General features: G+C 48.6%; 1 protein-coding gene across 3 annotated transcripts in view; it reads right to left on the bottom strand.

Moving 5' to 3' along the window:
* Window positions 1-13,580, bottom strand: part of HM13 (histocompatibility minor 13) — a 40,557-nt gene extending 26,977 nt beyond the window's left edge. Inside the window, exons 1-2 of one of the 3 annotated variants that reach the window (XR_001398680.3) lie at window positions 13,213-13,545; window positions 3,865-3,963 (exon numbers count right to left, since the gene is read on the bottom strand). Coding sequence is in view for 2 of the 3 variants with exons in the window: in XM_014845027.3 (XP_014700513.1) it covers window positions 3,865-3,963; window positions 13,213-13,395 (282 nt within the window). In the remaining variant the exon portion in view is untranslated. Of the gene's footprint in view, window positions 1-3,864; window positions 3,964-13,212 lie in introns of all 3 variants that reach the window. The other 2 variants (XM_014845027.3, XM_014845026.3) reach the window with 2 other exon arrangements.
* Window positions 13,581-15,775: the final 2,195 nt, after the last annotated feature.

The raw sequence follows: 15,775 nt of genomic DNA, 5'->3' as shown, positions 1-15,775 counted from the left end.
CCACAGGGCAAAAGTGGAAGCAGACAGCCCTGTGAGGAGGGCACTGCATAATCCAGAGGAGGGAGGATGGTGCCAAGTGACGAGCAGTGGTCAGGCTCCGGCTCTGTTCTGGAAGTGGAGATGCAGGACGTGCTGAGGGGCTGGCTACGAGGGCTGAAAGGAGCACGCGCCGACCTCTGCACTGCTTATCAGGCCGTGCTGTGGCAGGCGTCCCAGGAGGGTTCCTGGGGTCTCTGGCTGAGCAGCGAGATGGATGGAAATGCTGATCTCAGGGGCTTGGGCAGGTGCAGGGGGTCAGTCTAGGCTGCTTCTGTGCTTTCTTGGTGCTACAGACCTTGCCTTCACAGCACTTCCTAGGACTGTAAGTTCATATTTATCTATGTGATTATTTGATGGGTGTCTGTCTCTACCACTTAACAAGATGCTCCTTGAGGGTAGGGATGGATCGGCTGTTTTTCTCACTCCGGTGTCCCCAGCACACAGCACAGGACCTGGTGCATAGCAGACACTCAATAAATGTTTGTAGAATGATTGAGCAGATGAGCAAGTCAGTGGCCTATAATGTGAATGCATAAGAAAAATACCTGGGAACACAGGCTTGTGGACTGTGCTTTACTTCTGAAGATGTGGTACACCTCTCAGTGTTCTTTTAATGTGGGCCTTTGGGAAAAATTTCTCCCTGGCTGCATCTTTGAGCTTCTGGTGGCTTGACTAAGCAGACTATGAATTGTGTAGCAAGTCTCTCTTTCTTTGTGCTTTAACTGCTAGAAAGTCAGAGCCACTTCTGGCAAGTGTACAAGTCTTCAGAGTTTAGAACATGGGGTCTGGGTCTGGTCCTTACCCAAAGCTTCATTATTTTAGCCTATTTTAATTTTCTCCTTCATTCTTATTTCTTCCTTTATTTTTCTTATGCTGTTGGATTTAATTTGTAGAAGCTGCCTCAAAGCAATCAGTTTTTAATGAGGTGGGATAAAGTAAATTTTGTGATTTTGAGCAATGCTACAAACTCCAGTGCCCTGCCCAGGAGGAGAGGAGGAAAGGAGCTGAGTGAGAGCCACAGTTAAGCAAACCGACCAATCAGCTGTGGGTCTGGAGTTCGGAGGAACCTGGTGGCCGTGTGGCCCAGGCAGCGCCTTTCAGAACTCTCAATGTGGACAATCTAGAGACATGGTGAAGCGGTGTGCTGTGTCCTCTGGCACAAGGCAGGCTGGGGCTTACCTGCCTGGAGAGGAGGACAGGCCGAGCAACAGGCATCCAGTGCCTTAAATAAAAATGTTCACACCCTCTGTTGCCAGAAATTCCTTTCTGGGGAATCTTGGCTAAGGAGAGAATGCTAAATACTAAAATATAAGAAGGTCTTGAGCCAAGGGCCTGGGTGTGTATTCCTAGCACTTTTAGCACAGAGGAGACTTGAGAAACATCTGTCAAAAGCCAAGTCAGAGGCGATGGGCTAGACGTTAAGAGCCACAGAGAGATCTCAGCAGTACAGGGGAGAGGAAGACCAAACACAGGGCCATGTACTGCACAGTTCTATTTACGGAAACTAGACTCACTCAATACACACAGATACACTAACACTGTATATTTTATAAGGAGACGCATCTAAGGACATAAACGCATTAGAGCAGGTGCTTCTGGCAGAGAGGGAAATGGAGGTGGGCAATGGAGGTGGGCATTAGGGGTGAAGGGGGAGAAAGTAACAAGGGGAGGCATGGACTGATGATGGTGTGCTATGAACCAAAGTGTCTAATACATTCCACTCTTCACCAGGGGTCCAGGGAAAAAAGAAAAAATAAAGTGAATTCTTAATGTTATTTGATGCACTCTTATTTATAACAGTAAAAATCAGGATGATTTTTTCTGTTCAAAGTGAGGGAGATGCTGTAAGTCAACCATGGGTATCTGCTTGTGGGGATATCCTGAAACCATTAAAAAGAGTGGTTCTGATTCAACAATGGGGAAGTGATGGCACAGGAAACAGGCATTAAAAATTATGTTTTTGACTCATTCGCAGACTGGTAAAAATAAAGAATTTTGAGGCTACCCAATGCAGGTGAGAGAACAGGGGCCTGGACACTCTGTTAGAGGGAATGTAAATCGACACAATCTTTTTGGAGAGATTTGGCACCATCTGTCCAAATTACAAGTAGAGATGCTATTTGACCTGGTAATCCTACGGCAGGTATACCTGAAAACATGTGCACACGCCAAGATACGTGCCCAAAGATCGTCATGGCGGCAGTGCTGTAATACCCCACCACTATGTACCCCTCAGGGGCACATCTCTAAAGCAGAACCATGAGCACCTGTCAAAAAAGAAAAGCTGGATTTGACTGTTGATACAAAAATATCTCCATGGTAAGAACTATTTGTGTGATACATATATTTGTTTTTAAATTTTAACATAAACAAAGATCTATGTATAATAGAAAGACTCATACAAACTATACTGGAGAGGATTATGGCTCATTTGCACCTTCCCTAGGTTGAAAACTTGTTTTAACTATGTGCTTATATATATATATTTTTTTTTTTGAAGAAGAAGATTAGCCCTGAGCTAACTGCTGCCAATCCTCCTCTTTTTGCTGAGGAAGACTGGCCCTGAGCTAACATCCGTGCCCATCTTCCTCTACTTTACATGTGGGACGCCTACCACAGCACGGTGTGACAAGCGGTGCCATGTCCGCACCCCGGATCTGAACCAGCGAACCCCGGTCTGCTGAAGTAGAATGTGTGCACTTAACCACTGGCCACAGGGCTGGCCCTGTACTTATATTTTTAAAATGTAAATTAAAAGTCATCCTTGAGGAATTTTCAATGACCAGGAAAAAAGTGCTTGTGACGTACTGTTAAAGAAAATAAATAAAAAGATGCAACACTATAGGGGTCGGGCTGATGGTGTAGTGGTTAAGTTCGTGCGCTCTGCTTTGGCGGCCCAGGGTTCGCGGGTTCGGATCCTGGGTGCAACCTGCTCACTGCTCATTAACCTATGCTGTGGTGGCATCCCACTTATAAAATAGAGGAAGATTGGTAACAGATGTTGGCTCAGGGCTAATCTTCCTCACCAAAAAAAAAAAGCAACACTATAGTTACAATATGATTATGTTAAAAATATGCTTATTAAAAGAAGATATGCCAAAATGCTAACAGTGATTATCTGTGTTTTTCCCTTTAAGTTTTTCTTTCCCTTTCAAGTTTTTTGCATATATTACTTTTATCATCAGAAAATCACACATTATATTTAAAAAAAAAGTTTAAGGAGAGTTTACAGTAACATGAAAAAATGCTTATGATGTATTAATGTGAAGTGAAAAAGCAGCTACAAAACTAAATACACCACGTGGTCACAGCTACGGAGAAACCATGCACGGGAAGAAACAGTGGAAGGACACACCTCAAAAGGGAATCTGTGACTGTCTCTGGTAGTGGGGTTTTGGATGACTGCTGTTTTTCCCTTTTTACTTTTCTGTGTTTTCCAGGTTTTCAACACTGAGTCTGTGTAACTTTTATTGGGAAAATAAACCTCAATAAATTAAAAAAAAAAAGCAATTAGTATGGCAGAGGTATGTCTGAGACACAAGCTATACCCCATCCCCACGTAAATGGTACAATGAAACCAAACTGGTGCCACGAAAACAAAACAAAAAGCTACATGGAGACAAGAGATAAAGAGTGGTGGGGAGGAATCCCAAACACCAGCAGTGGTGGTCTCTGGGTAGTGGGTCTAGGGATGAATTAGGATTATTTTTTTCCTGCTCTTTAACTTCTATAAATGAACATGCATGTCTCCTGTGATGGGAAAAATAAAACAAAAGAAAACAAAGTTATTTAAGTGAAGTGACACAACAGGTGGAAAGGACTTACTTTGAAAAAGAGGTAGAGCCCCAAGAGTGCGCAGCTGGCGACGATGGGGAAGCGCGCGGCGTCCCGGCTGGTGATGGTCTCAGGCATGTCGGACGCGTTCTGGAGAGAGAAGAAAGGTGCCTACTGAGCAGGGGGCACGGTCCTGCCTCTGGGGACTGGATGCAGCGAGAGTTTGATGCACCAAGAGCTCATTCATCTCCTTCCCCTTCTGCATCCTTGTTCGCTTAGCTGCCTCAGGGGTTCCCGAGTTTGCCTGACTCAGGGCTGCTCCCTCTGGACTGGGACAGTCCAGGGAGGACACAGCACACGTGGCATATCTGGGGAGGAGAGCTGTAGCAGAGGCAGTTACCGCATGTGACAACTGGAAGAAAAACCCTGGAAACTGGTGACCACAGAGTGGTCCTGGACTTCATGAGAATTATTTCCAATTTTCTTATGGATCAGCTAAGATGTAAATAGGATTAATCTTTGCTCTAGAAGGTAATGAATACTGAGTGGAAACAAACCAAGAACAAACAAAACTGACAATGGCTGACACTACACATGGGCAGACACCAACTGCAAGGAGAAGCGAATCTTGACAAAGCTTAAATTTAAGAAATGTGAGTGGGAAAACTGAATCTGGTAAGAGCAAAAGCTACAATGACATTTACAACGGCAGATGCGATAGCTGGCAGAATGTGATCTGGTTAATCACAGAGGATAAATATTTACATGAAAAACAACTGAACGCAATCAAAATAATTTCAATATTATAAAAGTGGAAAAAACTGGAAGTGGAGTTACAATGCAACACAGGAATTATATTAGTTTCATAGAATTCATGCCAAAAGACTTTCAAATGAAAATCCATCAATAGTAGTGTAACTCTGGCTTAAGTTTTTATTAATTTTGCTTGTTTCTTTACTTTTTTTTTTCCTGGGAAAGTTTCGCCCTGGGCTAACATCTGTTGCCAATCTTCCTCTCTCTTTTTCACGCTCCCCACAGCCCCAATACATAACTGTATATTCTAGTTGTAAGTCCTTCTGGTTCTTCTACGTGAGCTGCTGCCACAGCACGGCTACTGACAGACTAGTGGTGTGGTTCCATGCCTGGAAACAGAACCCGGGCTGCTGACACCGAGTGTGCCGAACTTAACTGCTAGGCCATGAGGGCTGGCTCAATTATGGTTTAAATTTATATTTAAAAAAACAGAGCCCAAAGCTCTCAGGATCATGATGCTCTCCACGCCCTCTCTCTGCTAGGCAAAATCCTCAGTCCTCGAGGATGCGGCAAATGTCACTGCCATGGAGTGTTTCCAGATTTCCCCAACTGCAATTCCCACTGCATTTTGTATGTCTAATTCAATTTATATCACAGCTACCAAAAGTTCTAGCAATGCCGGGTTGGATTTCTGCTCATGCCAAAGGGAAGCGCTCTCCACAAGACCCACAGTCTCATCACAGTGCCTGAGACTCCAGCATCACCACGTCCATCCTGTGAATAAGGCACGAGCATCCCCGGGACAAGGGATCACGTTCAGCTGCAGAGTCTCTCTAACATTCTGGCTCGCAGCTGCCTCTTAAAAACCAATAGGACAAAACAAGCTAAGGGGGAAGCTGCCGGGAGGGCAGATTTTGGCTCAGGGAGGCCTCGTGCCCCAGGGTGGAAGACTGCAGAAGGAGACGGAGATGGGGGCACAGGGCAGTGAGCCCATAAAATGATCACCAGGAGATGGAGACGTGGGGATTGGGATGCGTATACACCATCTGTTTGAGTACAGACTGGTCCAGCCTTTCGGGGAGGGCAACTTGGCAGGATGCACCAAATCATAATTTGTACATGCCCAAGGATATGAAGAGTCACAGACCAGGAACTACCAGTGGCTCTTAACCATGGTAAGACCTGTTCAGCCTCACTCTTAATGGGAGAAGCTCAAATTAAAGTACACTGAGATTCCACTTTTCATCTACTAGCATGGCAAAAATCCGTGTGTTTGATAACCCTCTGAGCTGGCACGGCCGTGGGGAAACAGGCACTGACCCGCAGTGATGGCAGGAGGTAAATCCGTCTTCCTGCAGAGAGCTCTCCGGCAATACATGTCAAAGCACAAATGCACAGACCCTTTGACCAGCAATTCCACCCGAGAACGTTTCCTACAGACATAATTCACACGTACGCAAAGGGATGCATATAAAGTGAATCCAAGGTACTCAATGCTCTGTTAAGGGCTCGCTGGGTGACGGAGGCAGATCATTTGCTTTTTGAGCCTCGGTTTACTCATCTGTCAAACAGGATGATAATCTCTAGCTTTACTTACGTCTCCAAGGGCCAAGAGGCTTAAATCAAATGAGACATGGGATTCGAAGGAGGCTGGTAAAGTACCGTGACCGCACCAGGAGCTGTGCTATCAGGGAGAGGCCAGTAACCAAGCCCCAACACACCAGGGCGGAGGTGGTGCAGGCACTGTGTCCCTCGAGTGCCAGAGGCAGCTCTGGAGGTGGGGGCGGGGCGGGCCAGCAACACGGACACTGGGAGGCAGGGTTCTCTTCCTTCCCTCTTCTCTCCCAGCCCCTGGTTTCTGCCTCGGGCGGCAGCGCGTTATGGGGCTTGGGCAAGTTCCTTGTGCCCTACTGCACAAATTCAAGATACTTCTCGTGTGGCAGTAGCGTGGGCACAAAAATAAATTACAAATAACATATGCTATAATATATATATTATATAATAACATGCATAATACAGTATATATAACATATATACGTAAATTATAAATTAAATCTGTTGACCTTGAAGAGTTCAGGCAGGTAGGCCAAGACCTTGACATGTAAACAGAATATTACAAGCCAGTGTGACACGTGACACAGTAGACACACGTACACTGGGGCAACACACAGTATGAGCGCCCGACGGTTGCGAGAGGGCTCTGCCATCGGAAAGCCCAGCCTGGCTCCTGGCTCTGCTTCTGCCATACGCTGGCACCTCGGGAAAGTTATTTTCTCTCTCACAGCCTCGATTTCCTTGCTGTCAAATGAGTTGTCAGGATTCTGTGGTTTTTCCATGGGAAGCACTCAGTGTTGTGCCATGAACACTTCACTGAAGTTGTAATAAACTATTTGTGTTATTATTATGTACGAGGGAATCATGAGGAAGCAGACAGGACAGCACTTCTGGAGGGAAGAAGGGGAGGGTCAGAGGTGGTCAGAGCAGATGCCACTCGAGCAAGGCGTTGCAGGTCAACCACAGGGTGTGGTATGTGGCAGGAGCCAGATAAACATGGACTGAGCAGAAGAGTTTGCTGTGTGTACAGGGAAGGGAAGCGCTTACCAGGCAGAGGGACCTGCAGGTGCAGAGCACACAGGAGTGAAAGTATACGTGGGGCTCTGGCGTCACCTACAAACCCACGTTATGGCTCATTTCCACATATTCCTTTCAATTCAGTCCAGTATCCTGGGCGGGAAGAGGCTTAATATTATATGATGGCAAAGCAAGGTTGGACAGATGCTCCACCACACAGAGGAATCTGGCCTCCTCTGTGGGTGACTGTTATAAATATCTCATGCTGCAATGCTGAGTCAGAATGGGAGACCGGAAATCTGACAATAACAGTGGTAAGGATAACATTTACTGAGAGCTTTCTAGGTGCCAAGCACTGTTCTATGTGCTTTACGTGATTTCATCCTCACAAAACCCCCATGAAGCAAGTACTTTTTTTTTTTTTTTTTTAAAGATTTTATTTTTTTTCCTTTTTCTCCCCAAAGCCCCTCGGTACATAGTTGTATATTCTTCGTTGTGGGTCCTTCTAGTTGTGGTATGTGGGATGCTGCCTCAGCGTGGTTTGATGAGCAGTGCCATGTCCGCGCCCAGGATTCGAACTGACGAAACACTGGGCCGCCTGCCGCGGAGCGCGTGAACTTAACCACTCGGCCACGGGGCCAGCCCCGTCAGACACAATTCTAAATGCTCTACAGTTTACAGATGAGGAAACGGAGGCCCACAGTCCTGTGTCCACAAATGATGAAGCAAGTACTTTTAATAACTCCATTTGACAGATGAGGAAACTCAGGCTCAGAGAGCTGAAGTAACTTGCTTATGGTCACACAGCCGGTGAATGGCAGAGCCAGGATTCCAACTCAGGCAGTCTGGTTTCAGAGCCCAAACTCTTGGCCACTACTCCCTAGACGACCTCTACCTTTCCTATCTGGAAATTTCTGTCGGAAAGTTGTGACAAGATGCTCAGTGAGCCTGGGACCTTTCTGAGGAACAGAATCCTGAAGGCAATAAAACAGTTAATCTTCATAGTTACAAAAATACTAAAAATTGTTAGGCTTGTCTATTGATTCAATCTGGATGATTTAACGAGATGCTTGTATGCAAATGCAATAGCTCCTGGAACACAAAACATAATTAGAGAGTGGGGGGAAAAGCTGACACAAATAGCAGAAATAAATTTAACTTCCAGCGACATTCTGCATATTCGGTTATCAGGGCGGAAGCAAAAGCAGCGAGGGCAGACAGATGCCCGGCTGCCAGCCATTGGCTCGGCTCGAGCTCTGGGAGCACTGCTTCCAGGCCATGCCCTCGAAAGGATCTGGAATTCGTGGACCATTCCGTTACTCTGTCACTCCAACTGGGGACCCCAGGCTCTCCTCTCCTTACCGCCACTTTTACTAAGTCGCCTCCCCACGATTCTAGCTCCTGAGCATTTCCTGAACTAACCCCCACTCCAATCCTTTAGCCCCACTGCAGTCTCACAACCACCCACCTCACCAGCATCCTTCCCACTCTGCCTCCCACCTACTGCCTACCCCGCCAGGAGCTGGTTTTGAAGCCTAGACCCGCCTGCATCATACACCTGCTCAAAACCCTCTGGGGAATGCACTGTTCGGCAGCCGTTACACAGGAGCTGAGGTCACTGCTGTGAGCGCAAGCTGATACCGCCTCTGCGGTGGATAATTTGGTCAAATCTACCTAAATCAAACATGCACACAGCCTTTGACATGGCAAATCAGTTTTGAGGAATTTATCTGACAAATACACAGACAAGTGTGAAATAACAAATGTATAAGGAGATTAATTTCAGCAGGTGTAATAGCCTGAGACTGATGCCAGTCTAAAAGACCAGTGGAGGACTCGAAGTCAGGGGTTCTCACATTTGAGTGTGTATCAGAGTGGCCATGAGGCCTTGTGAAAACAGACTGCTGGGCCCACTTCGAGTTTCTGATCCAGAATGTATATTTCTTTTCTTTTCATTTTTTTTAAAAGATTGGCACCTGAGCTAACAACTGTTGCCAATCTTCTTTTTTTTTTTCCTTCTTCTCCCCAAAGCCCCCAGTACATAGTTATACATTCTAGTTGTGAGTGCCACTGGTTGTGCCATGTGGGACGCTACCTCAGCATGGCCTGACGAGTGGTGCCATGTCCGCACCCAGGATCCGAACCGGAGAAACCCTGGGCCGCCGAAGTGGAGTGCGCGAACCCAACCACTCGGCCACTGGGCCAGCCAGAATGTGCATTTCTAACAAGTTCCCAGGGGATGCTGCTACCGCTGCTCATCCAGGGATTACACTCTGAGAACCACCGCTCTAAACACTGTGGGGTACAGATGGAACACCATACAGCTGTTAAAGAAGACCACGACCACTCCTATGTACTAATCTATTTGGTGAAAAAAGCGAGGTGCAAAAGAGAGTGTGTATATATACACACACACACACTAATACACACATACACATATATATAATGAATTATAACAGTTATATAGCAAAAATGGGGGAAAGCATATGCTTATTTATAACGGGACCAAATCTCTCCAAGAAACATATAACAGGGGCTGCCTCTGGGGAGAGAAACTGGGCAGCTGTGGGGTGGCAGCGAGAGTTTCCGTGTGCATCCCTCTGTACTTTTGGGATTCTAGACCATAGGCATGCATCATCACCCCTCCCCTCCACAAACCAAAGAGGCAGGTCTACATGTACTGACATAGGAAAAGGACCAAGACATAGTCTTAAACAACACCAAAAAGTCAAGTTGCAGAGCAATATGTGCTGCAAAAATCTCATTCTTTTAAAAGTAAACTTACACATGTATATACACACAGGCACACACATAATGTCTGTATACACACAGAAAAATTCTGGAAGATTACACACCAAACAGCTAACTGGGTTACTTCCAGGAAGTGGTACCGACAAGGCTTTTCCTTCATATTTCTGCCTTGCTTGAATCTTTTACAAGTGCAAGTGTGTAGTCATTTGTAACTATGAAGATGAACTGCTGTGCTGCCTTCAGGATGCCATACCTCAGAAAAGCTGCAGGCTCCCGAGCATCCTCTTGTCACTGCATCCAAGCCCCCAGGCAGGGCTCACGTCACACTACTCGCTGCCTCCCTGAACACACCTAGTGGTCCCATGCCTCCCTCTCTTCCTGCCCTGCCTGTAGCATTCCCCCCGACCCACGCACAGACAGTGGCTGCCTCCTCTAGGAGGTGGATTAGAATTCAGTTTAGTTGGCTGGTCACACATCTGTTTCTCCTTGGTGACTGAGCTCTGTGAGGGCAGGGCTTGGGCTTTTTTGTTCCAGCATCCCTGGTACCCAGCCCAGTGCTGGCAGAGAACAGGAGCCCAGTCCAGTTGGCTGAGGTGCTCCTCTGAGTTACAGGCCAAGGCCCTCTGAAGCAGCCTGCAGGGCAACTATTGCTCGGGCTGGGATCTGTTCCCTTCTGGGAACACAGGTCTCAGACGAGGAGGAGCACTGCGCAAAACTGCTCCTCCCCACACACTCCTGGATGCTCCGCCTTCTCCTCCCCACAATTTCACAATTCGCCCTGCCTATTATGGACTACTCGGCCCCAGAGAGAGAATTCTGTTCTCACACGCCCTCTCTCAGCTGCCTTTGGGGTCTAACACTGGCAGGGAATCAAAACTCCTGGGCCCCCACACTAACTTCTCTCTCTCCTTGCCCAGTGACCAGGGAAACATAACTCAGGGTAGAAAAAGAGAGTTGTCTGGCCTGTCCTTTCCCTAGGCCAAAATGCCACTTGTGAGTGTCTTTAGGGGCACCTCTACCAAGCCAAGAGCCCAGGACTAGGACACCTGGTTCTGCCCCTCATTGGCAGAGGGATTTCTTTGACCCTTAGTTTCGTTCCCCATACAGTGGGGATAATAAAACTGGCTCTGCTGGCCACACTCAGTTGCCATGAGAATCAAAGAGGGTGAAGGCTTTGTAACCTTTAGAACATCCTGGTTGTTGACAGTGGGAGGCCACTAAGGGTCAGGCCATTCGCAATTTCATGTACAGTCTTGCAGCCCCCCTGGCCTGCAGGAGACGCCGGGGGGAGGGACTGAGGGGCTGCAGCAGATCTAAAGCTCTCTTCTACCCATACCTTCTGCTCCAGCCACACCAGGCCTTCTGCCATCTCCTGAACTGCCTCATACCTCTGCTTGCCTGCCTTCCTCTATCTAGAAGGCCTTCTGGCTGAAATGCTACCTCTGTCAAGGCTCAAGCCCACCGCAAGCACCAAGCTGCCCTGCCCCGCCCAGGAGAGCTCAATCTTTCTAAACCTGCAGCACCACTTGTGTTAGAATCACACATCCAGTTATCCCTCCTTCATCCAGATACCTAAACTCCTTGGCGACAGGACTCTGACGCACTCATCTTTGCTGCATCCCCTGACTCTGGACAATGGCTGAGGTTCAGGAAATTATGCTGTCTGGAATGTGTTCTCTGAAGACATTAGTGATCCGTGTACAGAAGGTGCCAGGAGAATTATTCAGTTTTGGGGTCCCTCTGATCAAGCTGCCTAGCACATGCCACGCTGCCCTTCACCTCCTTTGCCCTGGTCTATTTCAGAACTTCTCCCTGCACCAAGTGTCTGCCTGAAAGCAGGGTAGGGAGGCTGAAGACCACTTGAACTCTGCTTAGAAGGGGCAGAATAGAAAGGCAAATGGGGTCACCGATGCCCTGCCTGTCTACTCCCGTTTGTGTCTGACCACAGAGGGAGCCAGCAGCGAGTTCTGATCTTGGGGAAGGAAGGCGGCAAGCCTCAGCCACAGATCAAGTTGGGTAATGTTTTGGGCACCTGGGTTTGAATAGTTTCAAAAGTGGCAGCTGCTCTGTGGGCCTGTCCTCTTTGGGTAAGACAGCTTCCGCTTAGGTTCGACTTCAGGTTTGGGTGGGGGAGGAGCAGCAGGGAGCTGCAGATCAGGAGGTTGTGGAGGAGGACAAAGGGTGCCAGGAAGTGAGAAGCCATGGGTACAATGGGCTAGAGAGGCTTAATAAAAGGAAGAAGCATGGAGGGAGGAAGTCAGGAGGTGGAAGGTGCTGGGGTCCTCTTGGGCATCCAATGGGAGAGATGCTGAGGAGGGCCAGGGATGAGGTCCGGCCCAGTCTTGAAAGAGAGGCCAACAGCAGCTCAGTTACTCAGCGGGTAAGCCCAATTTGGTGGAGGGACTGTCTCAGGGGCATAAGGAGAAAAGCTACTTTGAGGTAGGGTCAAGGTCTGGGGTGGGAACAGAGTTAAGGGTTAGGAAGAGTCTGGGCTTAGGCTAGGACAGGGCCAAGGCTGGGTGGTAGTCAGAGAGGAAACCAGCAAAATACGGGGCCCATGCCTGGTTAAAAAGAGAGGCACCAAGGTGCCAGGTTCTGAGGGGCTGGCTGACTGGAACTGGTTCCAAAAAGTGACGCAAAAAACTGAGGCCTGAGCTGGGGCTCTATTTCTGAGTTAATTTTTTTCAGGTGGGGCAAGGGCCTCATCTGGGGGTTTAAGAGAGCACACGGTGGGTCACAGATTCCAGTTGGACAATCGTCAGAGTCTAGGGATGGGCCCACATGCTAGAATTTGCCCTGGGGTAGGGTGAGGCAGGGTTCCTCTCTGAGGAATGACATGAGACTGTACCATTCAGGAGTTGTCAGGCCCAATGATCCATCAGGTCTGATCAGGGGTGACCCAGAGCCCAGGACTGGGGGGACTGTTCCAGATGGGATGAGCAGGGAGAGCAGAAAGTGGGGCTAGTGTGGCTGGGTCCAGTAGGCTCAGAACAATTGGTTCCGGAACAGCAGTGTGAGCGGCGGTTGAGAGTTCCCAGCATGATGCACACAGAGAGGGATGTGTCAGGGTCTGAGTGGGGGTAGAAACCAGTCCTTATTTGAGGGAGGTGTCCGTACCCGGTATGCGGGTCGGTGCCCAGATCCCGGGGTACCTAAGGCCAGGGATGTGGGCCCAGGGTGGGGAAGTGGTAGTGATCAGGGTGGGAAGGATCACTGTCCGGGGAGAGGAGGTGTTTGTCTCGTCTAGGGCGGGCGGGGGAGGGTCCGTGTCAGCCGGGTCCCGGGTGGGAGGTGGAAAGCGCCCGGTTTTGCCGCTGACCCTACCTTGCCGCGGGCGCAGCGCACGGAGCGCAGGGCGCCGAAGAAGATGGGCAGCAGCGCCATGAGCAGCAGGCTGCCGTAGGCCAGCGCGATGCCCTCGGGCGTGGAAGGCGGCCGCGTCTTGCCGTTGGCCGGGCCGCCGGCCTCGGCGCTGCCGTTATGCGGGTCGCTGAGGGCCGAGTCCATGGCGAGGCTGCGCTCGGGGTCCGACTCCCGCTCCGGCCACTGCAGCAGTCACAGGGAAGGGAAGACAGGCGCTGCAGCGAAAGCCACGTTCCCCTAAAGAAACAGGAAGTGACGTGCCTCCTTCGCCGGCCGCGTCGCGCACGCGTGCGCGTTCACGTCTCCCCGCCCGCGCGCCCTCTAGCGGTAGCGGAGGGCTGGGCGGTCGGTTGCTAAGCAACTTGCTACCGGTCGGGAAAGAAACACTGGACCGCCCCGAGGGAGACCTGAGGACCCCATTCCCCAGTCCCAATTGATCTCCTCAATCCCAGGCTGTCCCACTCCCCATATATCCTCATCCTAATAACTAAGAATTTGTTAATTCATGCATGCATTCATCCAATATTCAACTGTTCCTTCACTCATTAAATATTTATTGAGTGTCCCATTATATGCCAGGCACTGTGCTAGGCTCTGGGGACAATGAGGCGAACAATACCTTCAAAAGTCTGTCCCTGCCCTCACGAAGCTTACATTTTATTATGGTTGGAGGTGGGGTGTTTGGAAGACAAATAAAATGAACAAATAAAATATAAACTCTATAAGATGTTAGTGTGTAATGTGTTACATACCACGTTAATGGAACTAAATAATTTAGAGAGACCTCCCTCGCTAGGAACCTAGTGCACATCTGCATATGACTCGGGCCAGCGTGGTTCCGACCAGTTTCAGAGGATGAAGGTCAGGTGGCTGACTCTGTAGACATCCAGTCCTGTGGGGCTCCCAGCGTATGTGTCCAGGGGTGAGGATGTGGGTAGCAGTGACCTGGATTTGAGTGAAGGCCCACGTTATCTGGGGCTCCTGGCTATGCTACTGCTGTCCTAGTTAAGAGCTAGAGAAAGTATGTGGTAGATAAACTGGAGGAAATTGCACCCTGCAGGCACCCAGCACTCGAGAAACTTTGGGCCAAGTAGTGGAGAAAAAAGCATCCTCTCCAGGAACTCAGCAAATGAGCCACCTGGGCCAGGAAGGGAAGAGCCATTCTCCTCCAGTCCCTCTTGCAGATTCTACTGAAAAGGCTTAACATATGTCAGTTGCGAAGGAGAAATATTTACAAGGCCCAGCTCCATTAGCACAGCAAAAAGAGTGGACTTAGAGCTGAGAGGCAATAAGCTGATAAACGATGCAGATGGTGTAATATCATATGTCCTGGTCCAAGCTTGGCAGGTGGTGAGGTGGGGTTGGAGCATGGGGTTCATGTTGAGGAGAGACAAAGGCAAGGAGTCGGACTATAAAAGTTTGAATAACAGAGTTGTTTGCCTAGCACATGCCAGGCATGGTCCTAGTAACTTTGTGTGTTTTCTTTGATCCAAATAACACTAGTAAGGGATAATTAGTCCCATTTTACAGATGAAGAAACTGAGCCTCACAGAGGTAAACTAGCCAGCTCAGGTCACATAGTTGGCGGTGGAAGAGGATAGACTTGAACTTAGGTCTGTAGGACTTCAAAGCCTCTGATCTTTCCAACGTTCCAGCTACACAGAAGGCTAAAGAGTTTGGACCAGAGTAACTTAGTCCTGGGCAGATGGTGTACAGTTTCAGGCTCTGTTTTTCAGTAAGCTGGACAGGCCCTGAGTGGATGGGTGAAGGCAGAGTGCCTGATGAACTCATCCATCAATAATTCAGGCCACAGGATTTGCCCAGCAACTGGGCCTCGTGGCTCTGAGCCTCCGTATTTGAGAGCATGTGATTGGAAATTGGAGACACTTCCCGCTTCCCACTAGGCTGAGCATTTAAGTTAGTTTGTCCTGGGGCAGGTCTGGCCATCTCCCTTTACACCGCAGAGTGGGAGATTGTGAATATGACCCATGGAACTGAGGGGTTGACCCAAGTTCAGAAAGCTCCTGTCAGGCTTCTGGAGGGTTGGATTTCTGGCTTGGAGCCTACCTGTCTTGATATCCTCTGAGACAGGGAGACAGTCTGAGAGTAGGTGCCCTGAGGCTTTACCTGCTGAAGCCTCCTGTATGGGGTTACTTTCCCAGAGGAGATCTGAGCTGAGGACAAGAATGGAGCCTGTTTAGAGCCAGGGGTAGTTAAATGACCAATATTTGTTCCAAAGAAAGATGCAACCCTAATCCCCCTCTTTATCTATTACTGTCACTGTGAATGGATTTCAGATTTTCCAATTTTTTTCTCATATATGCTCACACACACACACTTGCACATACTGCTACATGCTTAAATAGTTCTGAAAATAACAAGCAAGGAGTATCAATGGATGCTAAAACTACTGGGAGAAAGATTGTTGAGGGACAAGATATTCACACAGTCTTAAAGTGTCACCCCACAGATTACTTATTAATTATAAAAGGAAAAATGTTCCTTTACAGTGGAGTGACCTGGA

The sequence above is a fragment of the Equus asinus genome, chromosome 15 (assembly GCF_041296235.1).
Source record: "Equus asinus isolate D_3611 breed Donkey chromosome 15, EquAss-T2T_v2, whole genome shotgun sequence".
Taxonomy (NCBI): domain Eukaryota; kingdom Metazoa; phylum Chordata; class Mammalia; order Perissodactyla; family Equidae; genus Equus; species Equus asinus.
Note: the sequence above shows the minus strand (reverse complement) of the source record. Positions and strands in the feature narration are given on the sequence as shown.